Source organism: Castanea sativa, chromosome 9, assembly GCF_040712315.1.
Source record: "Castanea sativa cultivar Marrone di Chiusa Pesio chromosome 9, ASM4071231v1".
NCBI lineage: Eukaryota > Viridiplantae > Streptophyta > Magnoliopsida > Fagales > Fagaceae > Castanea > Castanea sativa.
The window spans coordinates 7548232-7572026 of record NC_134021.1 but is presented as its reverse complement, the minus strand read 5'-3'; the positions used below and the strand labels follow the sequence as shown (position 1 = coordinate 7572026).

At 38.1% G+C, this 23795-nt stretch overlaps 1 protein-coding gene and 1 pseudogene across 1 annotated transcript; both read right to left on the bottom strand.

Moving 5' to 3' along the window:
- Window positions 1-4104: 4104 nt before the first annotated feature.
- Window positions 4105-5582, bottom strand: LOC142608680 (thaumatin-like protein 1). The gene is made up of 2 exons (XM_075780375.1): window positions 5537-5582; window positions 4105-4799 (listed from the first exon to the last, which is right to left on the bottom strand). The coding sequence occupies exons 1-2, from the start codon at window positions 5580-5582 to the stop codon at window positions 4105-4107; spliced, it is 741 nt and encodes a 246-aa protein (XP_075636490.1).
- A 14445-nt stretch (window positions 5583-20027) lies between these two features.
- Window positions 20028-20561, bottom strand: LOC142608679 (thaumatin-like protein 1; annotated as a pseudogene).
- Window positions 20562-23795: the final 3234 nt, after the last annotated feature.

The window sequence follows — 23795 nt, the reverse complement described above, 5'->3', positions numbered from 1 at the left end:
ATTGCCTAGGGATTGCCCCTGCCGAGCATCAAGTCTAGCGGTGGAGCTAATTCCAATGCAACTGCTACCTTCCCCCACTCACAACTAAACATCCATTTAGGAGAGACAGTATTGGACCTCTCCTTCCACCCACCAAAAGAGTGATTATGACCATTTCCACTAATTTTGGCTATAAATAGGCAAGGAAGACTCAGTTGAGAGGGTTGGCAATTCTAGAGTAAAAAGACTAGAGCGAAAAAGTGATCATCTTGGAAAAAGAAGGAAAGTGTTAGAGAGAATAAGGGAAACTTGGGAACTAGGCTTACCGAGCATAGCATCACCCATTGTAGGAAATTCGAAAGTCCACCATACAAATAGATTGTGAGCCCAAATACCTCTTAGGCCCAACAGTCGTATCTGGGTGCGCACAATTATTTTTTTTATTTTTTATTTTTTGGTGTTATGACTAGAAGCATGTTTAGGCTAGAATAGGACTTTCTACCTTAGGGCACATTAAGCAACCTTGACCTTACATACGCACCCTAGGAGGCCTATGCACACAACCTTAGTCATTCCTAAGTAGGCTCTTTTAGAAACTTAGGAAATTTTTTTCTTCCGTTTTAATGTTTTCATTTGTTATTTATCTTTCAACCTATGTTAGAAAGTTGCTTAGAATGTTTAAATCTTGTTAGAAATAAGCTTTGATGATTGAACCTTATCAGAAGCATGCTAAGAATTTGGATGTGTTGAGAACGTGGTAGCTTTCAAAACCCTTATACATAACACCACTAAGGTATGGGAGAATGCGTGAGTGGTTGAATCTGAACTCTACACGTGTAGCAGCTATGAGGGAAGGGAGAGTAGGTGGTGGCTAAGAGATTTTGTCTTGGTCAGTGCTAAAGGTGTGATTGTCTTGGGAAGGAAGTGAGATTTACACCTAACACGGTACTCAAGCAATCACCAAAAAGTGCATGAGTCATTTTGGAAGCACGTGTACCAATCACAGTATTCCTAATGTCCTTCTTGATGACCAAGACTTGTCTCCCAAACAGTGGCAAAGCTACCTACCTACTGGCCTCAGTGCCATGGCACAGTTCTTATCCCTTAGTCACCAGATAATATCACAGTTGTGAAAAGATCCAAAAGAGAGAATATGATGACTTGACACCTGTCCTTTGTACTTAGCCATATTTCTTAGAGTATAAAAGGAACATGCAGCTAAGCTTCTAGGGTAAGAACCCAAGTATATTTTTTGAGATGAAAATGGAGAGTTGGTAGAAAAGAAAAGCAACTTCATTGTAAACTAATCTCTTTCATACATTATACAAGCTGAGTCGAGCAAGAATGTTATGTTCATGCTCAAATCGTGGTTTTTTTTTATCCCTTCTTTAGGGTTTTCCATGTACATCTTGCGTTGTTTTGATAGTCAACTTCTTCTTCTTATTTAAATGTGTGTTTTTTCCATGTCCTACCAGCACTTTCTTTATTTCTTGTTTGAGTGTCATGTCAAAACTTGCATCTGTTCGAGCTTTCTCATGTAGTGTACTGTTAGATAACTTATTTCACTCCTATAAATAAGCTCAAATCTAACTTGCACATACAACCTTGGAGATAGAATATTCACCTTTTAATTCGTAAATGATGTGTTTAGGATCTGGGCTTCTATATTTGTGCCCTACTTTTAATTGTTGCATGCATAGGAAAGGTTCCACTTAGGGGGATCCTTATTGAAACATGACTATGAAGTCCATAAGTGAAGATCAGCCAACTCAACTAAGGAGATTTTGGTGCCCTATATCTTCTGAAGTCTGTAGCCTAATTTCGAACCCATTTTTGGTTTGTCAGGGCTCTTTCTAAAGATTCAAATTGGTTTAAAAAAAAAAAAAAACAAATGGTGATTGACTTCCCACCCATAAGGCTAGTGGCATACTCCTGTGCCAATTAGGATGAACCCACATAGAATTGCACCTTTTACATGTAAGGGTGCTCACAAGGCCTTAAAATTCAACTTAGTATGTAATAGGGGAAGGACATGGTAGTGTTAGCAAACCAAAAGCCACCAAATGAAAACCAAGACATTGTGGTGATGGGAGCTTTAATGTACATTATTCTTTAGTGGTGCTGTGTTTGGTTTAAGTATATTTTATTAAAATTTAGTTGTGGGTTCCGTAAATGGAAAATGAAATTATAAAGGACTAGAACTTTGGTTTCTAACTAGTTCTATTGGAAATAGATTTTGTTAAAATTTAGTTATGGTTAGTTTTGTGACTGGGGAAATGAATTTATAATTTTGTGAGAATCAATTTGTTTGCTTTTCAAGTTTTTTTTTTTTTTTTTTTTTTAATGAAAGAAGCCAAGCATTGTCATTCGAAATGAGATTAGCCAAAGTTGGCTATGAGTACATTATTGATGTGTGGAGAAACATCCTCCATCTTCACAGATAAACCGCTAACATGTCTAGTAAGATTATGCGTTACATAATTATCTTATCTACAAGTATGAGAAAAACCAAGAGAACAAAAGGCATGTGTAAATAATTTACCCTCAGTGATGAGGTGACCATAGGAGGAGAATGATTCATCTTTATTACTAAGTGCTTTAATAATAATTTTGGAGTCATCCTCAAAAATAATGGGCGAAAGACTAAGGTCTCAAGCAAAACTTAAAAGCCCTCACTGCTGCCATGAATTCTACATTAGCAACCAAGTGGGGTAAGTGTATTTTCTCTTTCATAGACGCCAAAACCAAGCCCTGAGAATTTCAAACAACCACCCTAATCCATGCTTTCCTTTCTTTATCTTTTTTTTAATACAAGATAGAATTTTTACTCTAACTTAATCTGATTGTATGTGTGTGTGAGTCTCCCTCTTGGAGACTTGAACTCCAGTCATTGCCCCAACACTCCACAAGCATTTATACTTGTCAAATGACCACCGCACCAAGGGTGCGTGGTGGTTAATCCATGCTTTTCGACTCCTTAAACATTGAACCATCAAAATTAACTTTGACTTTTTCTATCCAAAAAAAAAAAAAAAAAAAACTTTGACTAAAGGGTTTATCGAAGGAGACCAACAAATCTGATCTGTATTTAAGGCAGTGGGAGGAGAACGGTTTACTGGGATGGCCCAAATAAAATCAGAGAGGATTTGCTTGGCCATTGGGATCACATCGTTAATATTGGAAAGGGTTTGTCTTTTACCCGAAGTCTATCTCTACAAAAACCAATTGCAAAAACATCCAGATTTTTTTTTTTCCTCAATTATGTATTTATGTGTGGCATCAAATCTAAAAACTTGGAGAAGTGACCACCGTACACCCTTGGTGCGATGGTCACTCCACAAGTATAAGTGTTTGTAGGGGTGTGGGGAGCAAGGGTCGGGGTTCAAGTCTCTAGAAGGGAGACTCACACACGTATACACTTAGATTATGTTAGAGTAGAATTCTATCTTGTATAAAAAAAATTGGAGAAGTGGTTAACTTGGCGAAGCTACATGTTGGATCAAAGTCCCATACAGCCGAAAGTCATAATGCATGAATCACATTCTGGGGAAGTTGCTTACAATGTTCACAAACACCTTTAGCTAACACATTCCTTCGGACTAAATTAGTTTTCACTTTTTGTTATAACGAAACTAAGAGTCATAGTATTGTAATTTTTTTTGTAAGACAATGTAATTCAAATTTCATTTGAATAATAAGGTAATTTATTAAATTGTGGTTTTCTTGATTTAATCCTTAAATAATCAAGTGGTGCTTTCATATATGGTTAAAATATTGTCAATTGTATTCATTTTAGGGATACACATGCATTTGACCTAGCATTTTCTTTGGGGGTCTTTGGTCATGCGTCCAACGATACTTCCCAATAAGAACAAGTTGTAAAGTTTAAAAATATTTCAATACTATTTCTCATTCACATGAATATGACATCATTCATCTCATTAGAAGTATAGAAATTGCACAATTCATCACACCATTGTAACATTTGAATCTACCCAATATTCCTTTTCAAGAATTTTTTACTTTGTCAAGACTCAAGAATCAAGATACAAAACAGTCGCATGGTTCTATTCTATCAAATTAAAAGACCCCCCCAAAAAAAAAAAAAATTCAAACATGGCTAATTTATGCGGGACAAAAGGTGATACTGAAACTCGCTGCCCCACTGCAACTATAAATTGGAGGTTGATTATCACCAGGATAAGTGTGGGCTAGACCACATGCTTTTTTGAAGATGCTTGAGTACTCATTAGGCTGGCAAGTCTGTGGACTAGCAAAATTTCCAAAGCAACAATGTTTTGGATCCTTTAAAGCATCACAAGCACTAAGACAACCAACATAGCGACCATCCTTGCCCTTGGCCACTAAGTTAGGCGGGCACACATTGCTAAAATCTTGAGCACAATCCACCACAGGGCATGGTCCAGTACCACCAACTAGAGACCCACCAACGGGTTGGATCCGGACTGGCACGTTATGCCCATGGTTCAAGTTCAGTTCATAGGAGACCACAAGGGGATTGGTTTGTACTGGTTGGTTAATAGTGAAATTAAGTATGGTCACTGGGGAATTGGGTACTGGCCATTGGCAAATTTTGTTGCCACCACAATCTCCAGTTTCACATGAAAAATAATTTGAGGTATTGAGGCTGCACTTGGTCCTCCCCCAAATGAAACCCTTCCATTGATCAGGCATTTGGAGTGTTTTTGAAGTTCCTGAAGTGAACTCAGGATCACTATCACCAATTGATGGGGTGGCACCAAGCCATATGGACTCAGTGCATCGGTTCTCGTAGTTGAAGGTTACCGTAGACTGTCCACCTGAAAAATATTGTTTCAAACTTAGATAGTATATATTACTTTTGAAAAATATTGTTTTAAATTTAATGTATGATGTACACATCTCTTATTGATATCCACAACTAAAACAAGAAATAAATAATGTGCATGGAATATGTGTGAAAGTTACTACTTTACTCATCACCCCATGCTTCTTTCGTTGTTAAAACATTAAAACATCACCCCATACTTTAACTGCCACACTATTAGTCAATAAAATAAAACATGGGCGCAAGGATTATTGAACTTGATACGTTCAAGAACTTTATACGTGATAAGTTGATATCACTTTGCCAATTTGCCTAAACCTCTTAGACAGTGAGATCTTGATAAAGTCAATATATTGTCATTCTCACGTTTAAGGTTCATGATGGAAACAATAATTCACATGTTAACTTATACCTCTACCTTCTTTGCTTCTCCTCATGATTATCAATATTAAGGTGCATTAAAATTTGCACATATCTGTGATATTTTTGTAATGAGCAAGGCTTAGGTACAGTACTTAGGTGCTGTTCCTTAGGTCCCTCTTTTAAAATTCTGCCATATGGCTTTTTTCTCATTAATGAAAATGTATTTTTTAAGTTAAGTAGCCACATGGCAGAATCTTAAGAGGGGAACCTAACAAACAGCACCTAAGGTACTGTATGTAAGTTTTGTCCTTTTGTAATATACTATCATCTATCAAAAGAAAAGAGAAGGGCATATCAATCAGTTACCTGTAATGAACAAGAGAAGAAGGATGATGAGAGCTTCGCCAGCCATTGAACCTTTGCTTTTGAGTTAAAAATATAAGTTGGAATTACCAAGTAAGTTAAGCAGGGGAGAATTTATATATAGGAAAAGTAGGGTTTGTATTTTGAAGGAAAGCCAAGCGTGATTGGCAAGTTAAAAATTTATTGATTCTATTAAAAAGTTGACTTGATAAAAATTAATTCCCGAATCATTCATATATATATATATATATATATATATATACAATCAATCAAATATTTACTTTGCCAATCATGCCTCCATTGCCTTTCTTGTAAACAAACCCTTACTAATTTGGCTATTTCAATTTACATTTTCAACTCAATTTATATATATACACGGAATTGATTTGTATCGTCAACTTTTTAATAGAATCAATATATTTTTAACTTTCCAATTGTTGGATATTTTTATAAAAAAATATCATATTTATTTTAATACTCATTTATGTGAATTGAGGAAATCAATTATCCCTTAATGTCAGATACGTTAATTGCTAAATTTTGAAAATTCAAGTATAATTCAAAATTTGAATAGTTATTATCAATGGTTTTAATTAAAATTTTTTTAAAAATTAATGTGAATTTTAATACCATATATTGTCAGCTTTTAGTATACTTTCTTTTATAAATTTTTTCTTTAAAACGTTTCTTTTAATATATTTAATAGAACGTTATAGATAGAAAGTATCAGAAATTATACAATTATATATTTATGTAAATTACTGTTGATGGGTTATAGCATTATATAGTACTTTCCATTCTTGGTTGTAATTATTGTGTATAGCCAAAATTTTAAAGGAAATTATTACTTGGTATTTAAAGACAGCCATGTAGGGGCTGTTATTTTGTTTTTATGGCATCTTGACACTAAAAGACAAACTTGTTTTGTCTATTAACTTACCTCAACGTACAAACTTTGGAGAAAAAAAGTTTTGACTTGTTTATATATATATATATATATATATATATATATAAAGAAAGATATTGAATCAGGCATTGATTTCAATATTTTTATAACCATTTAAAGTTTTAAAGATAGTAAACGTTTTTATTTTTTGGCTAAGGATAAGCAATATGTCTGGCTATATATATATAGAAAGAAATAAAAGTTTCAGATACACTTTTGTTTTTGAATTACAAAGCTGCAAACTTTTCAAAAACATTTTTTTTTCCTTAAATACTTACCATCTTTTGCTTCTTACTACTCACAAAAAAACATTTTATCTTTTACAAAATTTTTCTGAGAAAAAAAAGTACTATAGAGAGCTTATATCTTACGAGCAGTGTAGGCTCGCAAGGATAATCAGCAAAGGTGGCTGGGCTATTGTATCCTGGGGACAACGTGCGGAAACTATTTGTCTAACTATATCGGATTTACCATAGACAGCACGATTTGTCTCAAGACAGTGACTTGGTCCACGCCTCATCTCTGCCACCTCTTTTTGGTAAAATCAAATTGTGTAATTTCTAAAAAAATTCAGGTATTATCTTTCCTTTATTTCCAACACCAATCACGCTTGGCTTTCTTTTAAATTATTCAACTCTTACCTTTCCTATAAATTCTCCCTTGCTTAACTTATTTGGTAATTCCAACTTGTATTTTTAAGGACAAAGTTTAGTTATATTCTTTACACTCTTAATACATATGTCAAATTTTATATCAATTGGATATTATTTACTGTATGATCTATAAACTTATATTATATGTATAATTTTAAATTGCAAAAACTTGCAAGTTAAACAATTTATTGATGACATAGCTATTTATTTTTAATTTTCTAAAAATTTTGAAAGTATGAAAGATATAAAAAGAAAATGTAATCCAATAGTGGATTTGTTAAAATTCATCTTCAATAAAAAAAGATATTAAATAAAGTTATAGCTTAAGACTATAACAAATTTTGTAACTAAAATTTGTCCTATTTTTAATATATATATATATATATATATATATATATATATATATATATATATTGATGATGTCGAAAAAATCACCAATAAGTTGCAAGCACTCTCCAACTCGAGTCAACACCTGCAAAGAGAAAACAAAGAGCCCTAAAAGAGAGCACCGGTGTGGTGCCGGCCAAAAACTCTCTGAAAGTCAAGTTAGAATTTCTTTCAACAACCCTAGAGTGCTAGAGTTGAGTCAATTGTGCGTACCTCGAGTTATGGGAGTTTTGATGTATTTATAGAGGCGTGGAGTTGACTTCCATCCCTTGATTACCAAGTTCTTTCCTTTTATGATTAAAACTTTTTCCCTTTTTATACTTCCAAGAATTCTTCATATATACGTTGGCGTGAATTACAATCAAGGCCACGTTAGCCCCAATCATATAGCGTGATTTGAGGTAGCTCGGAGAACGACGGGAGAAATTATACGCATGTATCCTACTCGTCCGTCCACTGCGCATCTGTCCACTTTGGTCATATAACCCGTCACCCTATCGTAACAATTTCAACCATACGTGGTGGTACCATCATGTTGGTTTTATCCCCTATCAGTTGCCCCCTCATTCCATGATACCGTCATCTCTCCCAAGCGGTTTCATGGAATGACGGTTAGAGTTTCTGACGGATAGGCTGGAATGCTGTCATAAATGCTCAGGGACACGTGGGGGATTTCAATGGTTGTTTGCTGGAATCGAGGCGTCCTTTCATTTACCGCGCTGTTCCCTCTATATATACCACCCACCGTATTCACTTTTACACTTTTTAGAAAATTTTCTGCTGTTTAGAGCGCAACTGTCAACCTTTTTCAAAGAGTAACCGTCTCCTTTGGGGAACCGAGATACAACTTGCTGATAATTTCTCCGTCGTGTTTTTCTCGCCGTCTGCTTGTAAGTTATTCTTATATAATGTTTTGTTCCTTTTTTTCTTGTTGGTCCCATCGTCGGTACAAATCTAGAGCCTTAGGAATCCTTTACCCGTCATATGTAGCTATCAGATGTCTAGTGAGGCGTCAAGTAGTCAGTCTTATGCCCGTGAGGGAGCGGGTTACGAAGAGGTGTTCCCATCAAGTCAAGTAGACCAAGACACCTCCAGCGGGGAGAGGGAACCGTCAGCTAGCTCTCCTTCCCATGAGAAAGATGAAGGGCAGGATGGGGACGGGTCAGAGTATGACTCGACCGACAACCTAGATGGTATCGACCCACCTGTCCAATCTGTCATAGGTCCTGACAGCTTCAGGGAGTTCGTCCTGCTCCCTCTGTGGAAGGTGAATGACTTTGTGTCAACCATCAAGCCAGCGCACTTCAACATGCTGAGGCAAAAGTACCAAATACCCGACACCATATCCATCCGTCTACCATTTAAATCAGAAAAATGCTATTGCTACGGTCTTGAACACGTCGGGGTCTACGAGCAAATGCTAAAAGCTGGTCTCCGTTTTCCCTTGAGTGCATTGCACTATCGTCTCCTCCAATACCTGGGTTTGGCCGTCACCTAGATATCTCCGAACGCATGGAGGGTTTTCCTGAGCGTCAAGGTATTGTACAATGTGATGTTTGACGGAGCTAGATGGTTAACGGTGGAGTAATTTTTCCATTGCTACCGTTTGTCCGAAATTACAAAATCAAAGGGCATGTACAACTTTGTGTCGAGGAGTCCGGTACTTAGGCTAGTGTCTGAGACCCCTGACTTCAACCGTAACTGGAAGGGTCGTTACTTCTTCCTTCGAGGAGATAATTGGATGTGTCGTCCAGGTGATGATGACTACATGCCGGTAGCTAAAACATGGGGGATAATGCCCCCGTCTGGTACGAGTCCGTCTACTCATCAACCGTCACCCGTTTTTATGGGTTTACTCTTAACACCTTTTTTTTTTTAACAGTAAGGGATCGTCCACCTATTTCAATCGAACAGTTCGGCTTTCTGGAGAAAATTTTTCAAAAGACTAAGTTGTCTGAAAGGACCTGGTCGAAGCTCGTCACATTGGACACGTTACACTAGTACTATGACGGTCCTGAACCTACATCCGTCGCCCGCCGATACGACGCAGGTGTACGCAAATGTCAGTTCTGGAATCCTTTTGTCGATATTCTGGCTTTATGTAGTCTCTTTTTTAACCGTCTTCTTTTGTAGAAATGAACGACGCCAGGAGACGGGCCATTAAACAGCGAGCGGCAAAAAAGAAACAAGGGGGCGACGCTTCAAAGATGGATCCGTCACAAACGGCCCCTAAAAGACCATCCTCTGAGAGATGGGACCGTCACGTCAAAAAGCGAAAACTTATGACGGGTCTACCCGCTGGCCAAGGGTCCGGCATGGTGAAACAGCCTCCCGAGCTTGGGATTGGCAAGGGTAAGGGCCTGATGACCAACCCGGACCCCGTGAAAGAGAAGCCCCCTATCCTTCTTCGTGAAGACCCCCAATACGCTCTTCGTCGTATTGGTTCCAGTACAACCGACGATGACTATGAAGACCTTGGAAATCATGCCACCGAGGCCATGGGTGAGACATATCTGTTCAGCTTAACTCAGGTTAGTGTCTGTCATAGGCACATTCCATCATTTTAACTCCGTCTCGTTCCTTTCTGCCTTGAACTTATTTCTATCCGACTGTGGCAGGGTATGCTAATGGCCAAGGGCTTGTCAGACCGTTGCTTGGCCCAGGAGAGAGCCCTTGAACGAGTACGTGCAAAGGCAAAGGCGACGGCTGAAGAACTGGACGAGTTGAAATTATGGAGGGTCCGTCATGAGCAGAAGCTAACGCTCTTCGAGCAGGCTCGAGAGAACTTAGAAAAAGAGGTGGAGCTGCTCAGGAAAACGGTGAAAGCTTATGACGATAATATCCGTCAAGCCAAAATTGATGCCGTTAGAGAGTATCATGACTCCGACGCACTTCTGATGGAGCTCGGTTCTTCTTTTAGCGACGGGTTCGATGACTGCATTCGTCAGGTGAAGGCGTCATTCCCTGACCTAGACTTAGCTCAAATAACTATAGATGTCGAGGCCCAAACCCCTGCTCACCCCGTCGACTCTGAAGGGACGGAGGAACTCTTCAACGAGGTTCCAGGTGATGACGGGGTCGCTAAAGCCGCAGAAGAAACTACCATCGCTGATTCTCTCCAGCCGTTGCTTGAAGGCCTTGAAGAAACCGTCACAATTCAAGACTGAAATTGTAGTGATAGGGAACAATTTTATTTTTTGTCTTTAGTTTAACTCTTTTGGCTAAGTATTAGACTTTTTACTATTGAACTCTACTGTATCAGTTATACCTCTTGGGTAACCCGTCCATATTTGGACCTGACGTTTTGTACTTTGCATGATCCCTTCAGTACATTTTGGACTATCCGTCCACTTTCATTGCATTTGGCTTTTTTTTATTTGGCCTATTTATGTAGCTCTAAGTTGATCCATCCACTGTATGGACTTAGTGCATTTCTATCTGCTCTGGGTGATCCGTCCTCTGTATGGATAGAAGGTTTTTGTCCTTTTGGATGATCCGTCCACTTTGTGAGCTTGTCAAATTTTCATCCTTTGGATGATCCGTCCACTTTGTGGACTCGTAGAATTTTCATCCTTTGGATGATCCGTCCACTTTGTGGACTCGTAGAATTTTCATCCTGTGGATGATCCGTCCACTTTATGGACTTGTAGAATTTCAACACCGCGCATTTCATATTTTCTAAATAAAAATTCCTCTCATTATATCAGTTCAACAGACCATATTGTTAATGGAAAAGAAAACTTGGGTTCTAATAAGTAAAAACTATAACTGTTTAAAATTAAACTGAAAATAAGGCGGTAGACATTGTCCTATGCCTGGTGCACTACTGGTAGTACTTCTTTCAGGTGCTCTGTGTTCCACGGATGGCCCAATTTCCTTCCATCTAACGTCTCCAAGTAGTACGTTCCTTTCCTATGCCATGAGATAATTCTGTACGGTCCTTCCCAGTTAGGACCCAGCTTTCCTAGGAATGCATCCTTCGTAGCGCCAAGCACTTTTCGTAATACCAGATCTCCCACCTGGAAGTCCCGGTGCCGGACCTTGGAGTTGTAGTGTTTTGCCATCATGTCTTGGTACCGCGCCAGTCTCTGTGCTGCTACTGCCCTGACCTCATCTACAAGGTCAAGTTCTAAACGCAATGTTTCATTATTCTTGCTCTCGTCATAACTTTCCACGCGGTAGCTCGTTAATCCCACTTCTGCCGGTATGAGGGCCTCAGTACCATATGCCAATCGAAACAGTGTCTCTCTTGTTGGCATTCTTGCTGTTGTCCTGTACGCCCATAGAACACTTGGTAGTTCATCCGGCCATATGCCCTTTGCCCTCTCGAGCCGGGTCTTGATAATCTTTAACAGGGACCGGTTCGTGACTTCAACTTGTCCGTTGGCCTATGGGTGGGCGGGTGACGAGTAGTGATTTTTGATTCCCAGCTGAGAGCAAAAATCTCGGAATGCATCGTCGAATTGCTTCCCGTTGTCTGAAACGAGCACTCTTGGAATCCCATATCTGCAAATAATACTTCTCCATACAAAGCTGCGAATGTTTTTCTCCGTGATAGTAGCAAGAGCTTCTGCCTCCACCCATTTGGTGAAGTAGTCAATACCAACCACCAAGAACTTTAGTTGTCTTACCGCTATTGGGAATGGACCCATGATGTCCAATCCCCATTGTGCGAACGGCCATGGAGCCGTCATAGGTGTGAGTTCCTCTGTTGGCCAATTAATGAGATTACCAAACCATTGACACTTGTCGCTGCTCTAACGTACATATGGGCATCCTTTTGCATTGTCAGCCAGTAGTATCCCGTTCGGAGTAGCTTGTGCACCAAAGACCTTGATCCAGAGTGGTTCTCACAAATTCCTTCATGAACCTCCCTTATCACGTAGTCTGCTTCCTCACGACCAAGGCATCTTAGGTATGGTCGGGAGAATCCTCTTTTGTAGAGGACGTCTTTAATCAGGATGAATCGGGCAGCCATAACCTTCAATTTCCTTGCGTCTTCTTTGCTATCTGGTAGCTTGCCGTTTTTGAGGTACGCCATAATTGGAACCGTCCAATCGTCTTTAGTGCTTACTTCCTGCATTCTAACGTTATCTAATAGCGATGAATGTTGGACGAAGGACAATACCTATTCTGGGGCGATCATAGGTTCGGCCGAAGCAGCCTTTGCGAGTCGATCCGCCTCTTGGTTCTCTTCTCTTGGGATCTAAACTATCGTGAATTGGAGGTCACTCGTTCGACCTTTCACTTCCCCGAGGTACCTTCTCATCCATTCATTCCTACAATCATAGCTCCCATTAACTTGACTGGCTACGATTTGAGAATCGGAGTAGACTACTGCCTTCCTAGCCCTAGTCGCTATTGCAAGCTCCAATCCCGCCACTAGGGCCTCAAACTCTGCTTCGTTATTTGTAGTGGTGAATTTCAGACGGATCATGCATTCGATCTTATCTCCTTCTGGGGTGTGGAGTACGACCCCGATTCCTCCCGCATGCTTGTTGGAAGATCCATCTGTATGAATTCTCCATGTGGGCATCTCTTCTGCCCCTGCTCCTCAATTGTAGTGAATTCCGCAATGAAGTCTGCCAGTATCTGTCCTTTCACAGCCGTTCGTGGCTGGTATTGGATATCGTACTCACTCAGCTCGATAGCCCACAAAGCCATCCGTCCTGCAGTTTCAGGATTGCTCATTGCTCTCCGCAAGGGCTGATCTATCAGGACTTTTATGGTATGTGCTTGAAAATAGGGCTTGAGTTTTTGAGCTGCAGTCACAAGAGCGAAAGCGAGTTTCTCCATCCGTGGGTATCTTTCCTCTACTCCTCTTAGGGCCCGACTGATAAAGTACACGAGCTTTTGTATCTTCCCTTCCTCTCTGATGAGAGCTGCACTTACCGCTGCTGATGAGACGGCAAGGTACAGGAACAATTCCTCCCCTGGCGTGGACAGACTAAGCAATGGTGGGGCGGAGAGATATTCCTTCAACTCTTCAAATGCCCTTTGGCATTCGTCCGTCCACTTGAAAGATCTCCTTAGTGTTCTGATGAAAGGGAGACACTTGTCCGTCGCTCTTGATACGAACCTGTTTAAGGCTGCTATCTTCCCTGTCAAGCTTTGTACTTCTTTCACCGTCCTCGGAGGAGATAGTTCCATAATCGCTTTTACTTTCTCTAGGTTGACTTCAATGCCCCGCTGGGACACCATGAATCCTAAGAATTTTCTAGCAGTAACTCCGAATGCGCATTTGCTTGGATTCAGCTTCATTTTATACGTCCGAAGAGTGTTGAAAGTCTCCTAGAGGTCCCTCAGATGATCAGACACCTTTGCGCTTTTCACCAACATATCATCCACGTAAACCTAGACGTTTCTGCTAATTTGGTGTGCGAACATTTTGTTCATTAATCATTGATACGTGGCTCCTGCGTTCTTGAGCCCGAATGGCATCACCTTATAGCAAAAAAGCCCCTAGCTTGTCACAAATGATGTTTTCTCTTGATCAGTTTTATCCAATTTAATTTGATTATACCCTGAGAAGGCGTCCATGAAGCTCAACAGTTCATGTCTTGCGGTGGAGTCTACTAAGGTGTCAATGCGCGGGAGCGGGTAACTGTCTTTAGGGCATGCTCTATTTAAATCCGTGAAGTCAACACACATTCTCCACTTCTCGTTTGATTTCTTGACCATTACCACATTTGCCAGCCAATCAGGGTAGTACACCTCCCGTATGAAGTTTGCTTCTCGTAGCTTCTGCACTTCCTCTGCTATGGCTCTATCCCGTTCGGGGGCGAACACACGCTTCTTTTGTCGAACTGGAGAGAAAGAAGGTGACACGTTCAATTTGTGAACTATGATTATCGGATCTATTCCCGGCATGTCGTCATGGCTCCATGCAAACACGTCTTGGTTCTCTTTGAGGAATAGCAGGAGCGCATGTCGAACTGTTTGGTCGACTAAGGTTCCAATTCTGGTGGTTCGGTCGGGCCTAGAATCATCCAGTCGTACCTCCTCCAATTCTTCCATGGGTTCTGCTCCTGTTCTCTATTTCTCGATGTTCATTGCCTGTGCGTGGTCATCCATCTCCATCATGGCAACGTAACATTCCCGCGCAGCCACCTGATTTCCGCGCAGTTCTCCAACTTCGTATTTGGTGAGAAACTTGATCATCAGATGGTAGGTAGAGGTGATGGCCTTCCACGCATTGAGAGTGGGTCGTCCGAGTATGGCATTATATGCTGAGGAGCAATCAACCACGAGAAAAGAAACATTTTTTATTATTTGCTGCGGGTAGTCTCTTACCGTCACCGCCAACGTGACAAATCCTAAAGGATAGACCCGGGTTCCTCCAAAGCCAACGAGGGGCGCGCTTGTCGGGATCAGGCGCTCTTTAGCAATCCCCATTTGCTGGAACGTGGGGTAGTAAAGGATATCCGCCGAGCTCCCGTTGTCCACCAATACTCGGTGGATGTTGAAGTCCCCTGCTTGTATACTAACCACGAGCGCGTCGTCATGTGGGTGGTGAAGGCGTCGCGCCTCTTCTTCCGAAAACCCAATGCTGGGGCTATCTTGTCGTGTTCCTCCTAGCGAGGAACCTGTCGACTGGACGTTATGCACCATCCGTAAGAAGGTCCTTTGGGCCTTTTTGGACGACCCTACTGAAGTAGTGCCCCCTATTATCATTTGTATGTCTGCCACTAGCGGTCTGGGATGTTCATGTTCCCGTCTTTGGTTCAGCTCCTGATTTTGATCCGTTCTCTCCTTCCTTACGAACCTCTACAACCTTCCCTGCCTAATGAGGGCTTCAATTTGCTGCTTCAAGTCATAACAGTCCGCCGTATCGTGACCATGATCGCCATGAAAGCGACAGTACCTGTCTTTTGGCCTCTTATTAGGATCTCCCTTTAGCTTGCTAGGGAACGTCAAAGTTCCTTCGTCTTTAATCTGCATCAACACCTGGTCAATTGGGGCTGTGAGGGGGTGAAATTTGTAAACCTTCCCGTAGGCGGCTTGGGTCGCCGATCCTCCCGTCGTTCTATGGTTCTTGCCCTTTTTTGCCCCTTGTCTGGTTGCATATCTTCCGGCCTTTCCCTCTTTCTGGGCTTGTCTTCTCTAGAGAGCAAGGCGTCCTCTGCGTTCATATACTTTGTCGCCCCTTCCATAGCCCGTTTGTGAATTCTGCCACGAGTATCTTGTCATCGGCCTCGTCCATCTCGAGGGATTCCCTGTTGAACCGGTCAAGGTATGATCTCAAGGTCTCGCCTTCTCGCTGCCTGATGTTCAACAAACACGCAGTGGACTTCTTATGCCGGTGACTCCCAATGAAGTGGGATACAAACTACGCGCCTAATTCCTTAAAAGTGCTGATGGAGTTAGGCGCTAGCCTACTGTACCAGTCCCTTACAGGTCCTTTCAATGTGGTGAGGAAAGCCCTGCACATGATTTCGTCTGGCACGCCCTGAAGATGCATCAGGGTCTTGAAAGATTCCAAGTGATCCAAAGGGTCCTTGGATCCATCATAGTTCTCGATGTGTGGCATGCGAAATTTTGGAGGAAGGGGGCACGAAGTCACGGGTGTTGTGAAGGGCGAATCTGTTCTGTGGACTAGGTCGTCCAAGTCGCTGGATATTTGTCCCCTCAGGGCACCCATCATCACGTCCATACGTTCCCTCATCTGCTGCATCACAGCCACGATGTGAGGTGGTAAGGTGCCCGAGACGGACGGCGGGTTTGTCTCCTGCCGCTCCGGTCTATTCGGTGCATTACTACCTTCAGGCCCAACGGCGTTCCTCCCCTCCGGGCTAGCGACTTCCTGGTCTTCCTCTGGTGTACTTTGGTGTGCATTCCTTTGTCGTAGTTGCTCTTCTAAATTATGACTGCTTAGTGAGGTGCTCAACAGTCGCCGCAAGCGTTTGGACTTGCCTTTCTAGCGCTGTGGCATGCGGTTCTTCGCCTTGATTGTTGATTGTCGCCATCGATCTGGTGAGTACCATGCAACTTTTTGTCTTAGGAATAGAGCAAAGGCTAAACAGTTTTCCCTACACTCTCGTTTCCCACAGACGGCGCCAACTGATGATGTCGAAAAAATCACCAATAAGTTGCAAGCACTCTCCAACTCGAGTCAACACCTACAAAGAGAAAACAAAGAGACCTAAAAGAGAGCACCGGTGTGGTGCCGGCCAAAAACTCTCCGAAGGTCAAGTTAGAATTTCTTTCAACAACCCTAGAGTGCTAGAGTTGAGTCAATTGTGCATACCTCGAGTTATGGGGGTTTTGATGTATTTATAGAGGCGTGGAGTTGACTTCTATCCCTTGATTACCAAGTTCTTTCCTTTTATGATTAAAAATTTTTCCCTTTTTATACTTCCAAGAATTTTTCATATATACGTTGGCGTGAATTACAATCAAGGCCACGTCAACCCCAATCATATAGCGTGATTTGAGGTAGCCCGGAGAACAACGGGAGAAATTATACGCATGTATCCTACTCGTCCGTCCACTGCGCATCCGTCCACCTTGGTCATATAACCCGTCACCCTATCGTAACAATTTCAACCATACGTGGTGGTACCGTCATGTTGGTTTTATCCCTATCATATATAATTGAGTTGAAAATGTAAATTGAAATAGCAAAATTATAAGTAAGGGATTGTTTACAAGAAAGGCAATGGAAGCATGATTGGGGAAGTTAATATTTGATTGATTTTAGGCTTCCATCCCATTTATTTTATTTTAACAAAATTCACTCTAAGATTAAGATCCAGTGCAATAATAAAAATTTTAACCTTTAACTTTTTGCCTTCTTACTGTTGAGATATGTCAACGGTCACATCATTTATCCATTTTCAATATTCTCTCTTATTTTTAATTCTTTTTTTTCTTATTAATTTCCCAACTTATTGTTATACTTTCTCTAACTTTTTTCCTCTTTTTTACCTTTTCATCTCCCCACCACATACTAAATATCTACCTTAATATCACTTTTCATCTATCCCTTTATCTTCTTTTATTTTTTTTTTCTTTTCTTATTCCTCTCCTTTTACTATAAATTTACAATTATCTTTTCCATTCTATTCATAGTTTTTTTTCACACACAAAATGTTATTTCTCTCTCTCTCTCTCTCTCTCTCTCTCTCTCTCTCTCTCTCATTTTTTTCCTTCATTTTCGGTGGATTTTAGTATATTTTTCTTGCATCCCTACTTTAGGTTGATGATTTTTTGTATTATTTTGAACTGTACTTTGGGTTGATATGATTAATTTTTGTGTTTTTAAGTTGTTATTTTTTTTATTCTCTTTGATTTCATAGATGTTATTATATTGCATTATAAAGATAGTATATAAGAATATAATTTTATTTGATTGAATAACATGACTTAGATAATTTGTTGTTTTTACTATTAGTTCTATTTACTTTTTTTCTTCTTATATTATTTTCTATAAATTTCTAACTCTACAATATATTGATGAATCATTGTAATTTTTAAAACCCTATTTTGGGTTCATACCTTTTCATATTGTTTTTTTAAATTCCCCATCACAAGTAGTCTTTCTATCTCTGCAATAAAATCTAGAGAATAAATTATACATATTGAGTATAAGTTTAATTTGAGTTTTGATTATCATGATAATCTCTTTTAAGAAAATGAATAATTCGAATAATTTATTTAAATAAGATTTATACATACATACATACATACATACATACATACATACACACACACATACATACATAAATATATCATATATGTATATATTTATTTATTTTGCTTAAGTGTATAATCAACCTTATACAATTCATTTAAAAGTAACAATGTTAAAAAAAATGAGTAATTGCCCTAAATATTACATTTGTTTATTTATAGAATTTAGCCAATACCGAAGTGGACTAAAATACTATATTAATGTAGCTCAACAAATACGTAGCAATAATAGATGATATGCTTAAGATTTTAGATATTACGAGATTGATATATATATATATATATATATTTGGATTTAGATTAGGTTCTTTCAACCCAAATATATCTTTTCCCATTATGTAAGTGCACAAAAATAGATTGAAGTGGACCAAAATGAACCGAAATAATCTAAATGGACCGAATTGGACCAAATGGAACAAGGTGGACCAAATGGATAATATCGGACCGAATAAATAAAGGTAGACCGAATGGACCAAATAAGATCAAAGTGAACATAATGGACCGAAAGGGACTAAATCGAACTGAAGTGAACATACTAGACTGAAGTGGACGGAATAGGACCAATGTGGACTAAATAGGATTGAAATGGAAAGAATGGACCAAATAGAACCAAAGTGAACCGAATAGGACCAAACTAAACCAAATTGCCCGAATAGGACTAAAGTGGATAGAATAGACCGAGTAGGACCAATGTGGATAGAATAGAACCAAATAGAACCAAAGTAGATAGAATGGACTAAATAGGGCTAATGTGGACTGAATGGAGTGACTGTAACCGAAGTGGACTAAACACGACCAAATGGACCGAATAGAACTTTGGTGGACAAAATGGACTAAATAGTACCAAATTAGACCAAAGAGGACAGAAGAGACCGAACAGAACCAATGAGGTCCTAATAAGACTTTTGAATATTTATCATTTTCATTGCTCATATTTCTAATTTCTATTTTAGTATTGTCTTTGTATTATTTTTTTTTAACTCAAAACTAAAGAGTTTAGCCCAAATACAATTAAATTTATGAGCTAAACTTAAAAATAAAACCTACAAAAATAATCAATTTAAGGACCAATTAGTCTATAATGGATTGGAGGGGGATTGAAATTGACAAAGTGGATCGAATTGGACCGAGTGCACTAAATTGGACCGAAGTAGATCTAATTGAACTGAATAGAAATTGTTTAACTTTTAGGGAGAGCAAATTATTTTAAAAAAATTATACATTATATCACAATACAAATAATATTTATTTCCATGCAACACGTGAGTCTGAAACTATTTTTTTTCTTCTTATAATTTCTCTCTCATAACTAAGAGTTAATTGCACAGTGCAATAGCAATATTGCACCGAATCTCAATTCATTGTTGTTGCGTATACCGAATAATAGATTCTATTTGGAAGGATTAATTTCATTGATTTTAGGCTTTCGTATATAATTGAAAAAAATTCATTAATTTTAGAAAAGAATTATGGGATCATTGTGCATCCTCGGCGTGATGATCACTCCACAAGTACAAAGTTCTTAGGGAGGCAAGGGTCAGAATTAAAGTTTCTAAGAGAAGGCATCACATATATATATATACTTAGATTAGATTAAAGTATAATTTCTATCTTGTATAAAAAATAAATAAATAAATAAAAAGGAGAAGAATGATGGGTAAGTTAATAATTTGGTGATTCTAGTAAATTGGCTTCCATGTATGTTAGTATAAATCAGTTTTCAAATCATACCACAGGTCCACAAGTACAAGTTATCGTACCAATTATCAACTTATCCAGAAATCATTAACTTTATCATCGTAATGACGAGGCAAATTTATGAGGGACAAAAGGTCATATTGTAACTCTTTGCCCCACTGCAACTATAAATTGGAGGTTGATTATCACCTGGATAGGTGTGAGCAAGATTGCATATATTTTCTTAAAGCTAGTTGAGTACTCATTAGACTGGCAAGCCTGTGGACTATTATAATCCCCAGTGCAACAATATTTTGGATCCTTTAACGCTTCACGTGCACCATAACAACCAATATATTGCCCATTCTTGTTTGTGGCCACTAAGTTAGATGGACACACATTGCTTGTATCTTGAACACAATCCACAATAGGGCATGGCCCAGACCCATCGACTAGAGTCCCACCAATGGGTTCGATCTGGACTGCCACATTATGCCCATGGTTTAAGCCCACTTCATAGGACATCACAGATTGGTTTATGTAGAAATTGAGTAAGATCACTGGGCAAGTGGGTGGTGGAGATTGGCAACTCTTTGTGCCTAACCCAGTCTCCAATTTCACATGAAGAATAGAATGAATCATTCCTGGTGCACTTGGCCCTAGGGCTATCCATCGGAAACCGAAAATTGACCCACCCGCCCAAACTACCTGAGTCGACCCAAAAACTGGTCGGCCAACCCAATGCCGGTGACGGTCGGCTGTAGGTTTTGCCACAAAAACCGACTTAGGCGGGTCAGATGACGAGTTTTCTTCTCCAAAATTTGATGAACCTGATCCAACCAACGAAACGCATGAAAGAAGGCCGGATCTACCTAGATTCACTAAAATCCAGTGAAGATTTGGTAGTTTTTGGTTTGATCCAGCAATAAGATGGACGTTTTAGCTTAAATCTGGGCTTAAGGTGGTGGTTTTTTCTTCGATCCTGGTTATCACACAGATTTGACAAAAAATTAATAGATTCGGCGAAGACCCAGCAAAGATTTGGTGGTTGAAACTCACTCTGACTTCGACTGGCCCGACCATTGTCCATCAATGACTAATCCAACTCGAAACGAGGTTGTTCACAGTCGAAGGCAGGTTGTTCAACCTTCCATCCGATGTGAGAGGGTCGGTTTTGGGTTGGACACAAACTCGACCTGGACTGACCCGTGAACACCCCTATTTGGCCCTATCCTAAATGCTACCTTGCCATTCATTAGAATATTTATAAAGTTCCTTGGATCTTGTTGAGGATCAGAATCACCAATTAACGAGCTTGCACCTAACCATAAAGGGTCATTGCATTTGATCTCATAGTTGAAGATTAGCTCAGATTCCCTACCTGAAAAAGGATAAAACAAAATAAAATCATGTTAATTACTTAATTAAACTGTAATTGTTCTCTTTTGTTAATTTATATTTCATACACATAATGTTCATAATTTCACATGTGATTCAACATTTAAAAGAGAAGTGGATATATAATATGTGCGGTGGTCACTCTACAAGTATAAATGCTTGTGGAGTGTGGGGGGCAAGTGCAGGAATTTAAGTCTCCAAGAAGAAGTTTTACATACATATACACTTAAATTAGGCTAAAATAAAAATTATATCTTGTATAAAAAAAAAAATAATAAAGAGAAGTGGATATATAATATGTTCAAATGATATGCAATAAAAAGTGTGTGAAAACCAATACTCTTAGTTGAGATAACAAGAACGATTAGCATTGCACAAGTAAGATCGAATTCAGTTCCTTGCTTCTCCTCATGATTGTCAATATTAAGGCACGTTGACAATTACAATGTCTTGTGATATTTTTTGTGTAATAAAGTGCCATTTTATAAATTCGTTTTAGCTAAAGAAAAGAGAAGGGCGTATCAATATTACAAGTTCTCCTCATGATTATCAATATTAAGGTACATGAGAAGAAGGCTGATGAGAGCTTCGCCAGCCATTGAAACTTAGTTTTTCAGTTAAAATGTAATTTGGAATAACCAATTAAATAAATAAGTTTGGAGTGTTTATTACAAAGGTAGGGACTGTATTTGGAAGGTAGCAATCAGCACGTTAATAATTTTTTGATTCTATGAATCTATTTTCCTTTTATAAAAGTTAATAATTTCTTTTCTTTTTTTTCTTTTTTTTTTCAATAAAGACAAATACATGTGTGTGAAATTTTTTTTCCTTTTTTTTGATACAGAAATTTTTTTTTCTAAAAACTTAAACTCCAGACCTTGCGCCTCTCACCTTATAAGATACTCAGTAGAAAAGTTAATAATTTATTGATAAGTTGATAATTAGCGTGATAATAATTTCTTGATTCTATTGAATGCTTAATTATGAGTTATAACGCACATTTTTCACAAGATTGTTGATAAGTAGTCAGTCAAACTTTCATTATGGCTTACCAATCCATATCCACGTGATTGGTAATCAGTCACTCTAATGCTAAATTATGGGTTACCAATTAGCTTTTACAATTTTGAAGGTAGAATTATTTCGAATTTCTTGACTTTATTTTCAATCTTTCATGTGCATTGATTATATTTTCTTGACTTACAAACACATTTTTTAAATGATAATATTTTGTTGACTTATAACCGCAATGTGTGGTTTTTTGAATATATGTACAGTTTGACTTTATTCTCTTATCATAAAAACTTTTAAAAAAATATTTCTTAAACTAATATCTTAGAACATCGGCTAATTTTTTCCTAAATATATTATTTAACAATATTAAAGCATTAAATAGAATTTAACTATTTCCAATCAGAATCCAAGAATATGCATAAATTAAAGGTATATTCAGAAATAATTAATTTTTTATTCTTTTAAGAAATAAAGTCAATTTGTTCATAAATATTGAAAAAAAAAAAACACAAACACAAACACAAACACAAAAAAAAACAATCATCTTAAATTTATGTATACCAACCAATATAAGATTAAAAAAATTTGACACATATATTATATAGTTCATAACTGTAAGTCAGTAACATAATATCTATTTATTACTACCAAGGAAGAGTTGGCTTAAGATTCTTTAGAGTTTTTAAATTAACTCCTCCATAAAGTTCATAACTGTAAGTCTGTAACATAATATCTATTTATTACTACCAAGGAAGAGTTGGCTTGAGATTCTTTAGAGTTTTTAAATTAACTCCTCCATAAAGTTCATAAAACACTGATTATTAAGGATTTCTATAAAAATGTATCAAAAAAAAAAAGAAAAGGATTTCTATAAAAACACTAGCTCCTCAATTATGACTCATTAACCACACGAAACTCCCACTTTTATCATTTAATTCAACATTTATTTATTAAATATTTTATTATTAAAATGTTCCAACAAAAAGAAATCTTGACTATTGCAATTGCTTTATTTCTTAAATTATTGATGAGGTTGCATAATCCAATTCACATATTTCAAAATTGATAAGATTTTTAAAAAAAAAAATTCCTAGTAGAATTACCTTGAAATTTTGAAAAAAAAAAATTATTGGCACATGAAAGTTTTATATAATATGAATTTTATTTTTGTCGAAATATGAAATATGAAAAATATGATAGTTATTAATATGCAATTATTATAATTGTGTTTGTATGTAAAATTATATATTCTATCATTAATCATTTATTATGATTGTATTTGCATATGGAACTATATATTCTACCCTTCAAAGAAAATAGGATGCATTAAAATTCTAGTGAAATATATATATATATATATATATATATATATATATATATATATATGTTATAAATTCTTAATACTGCCTAGTCTCCACCTAAATTAATTCCACATGTTACTATCATGTTGAAGTGGTCAATGTTGTCACTTACCAAATCAATCTAAGCCAAATCA

Excerpts from the sequence above, each read along its gene's own strand:
- LOC142608680 (XM_075780375.1), bottom strand. The coding sequence starts at position 5,582 with ATGGCTGGCGAAGCTCTCATCATCCTTCTTCTCTTGTTCATTACAG. Across the intron at positions 4,800-5,536 it reads TCTTCTCTTGTTCATTACAG|GTGGACAGTCTACGGTAACC; the intron begins GTAACTGATTGA and ends AATATTTTTCAG.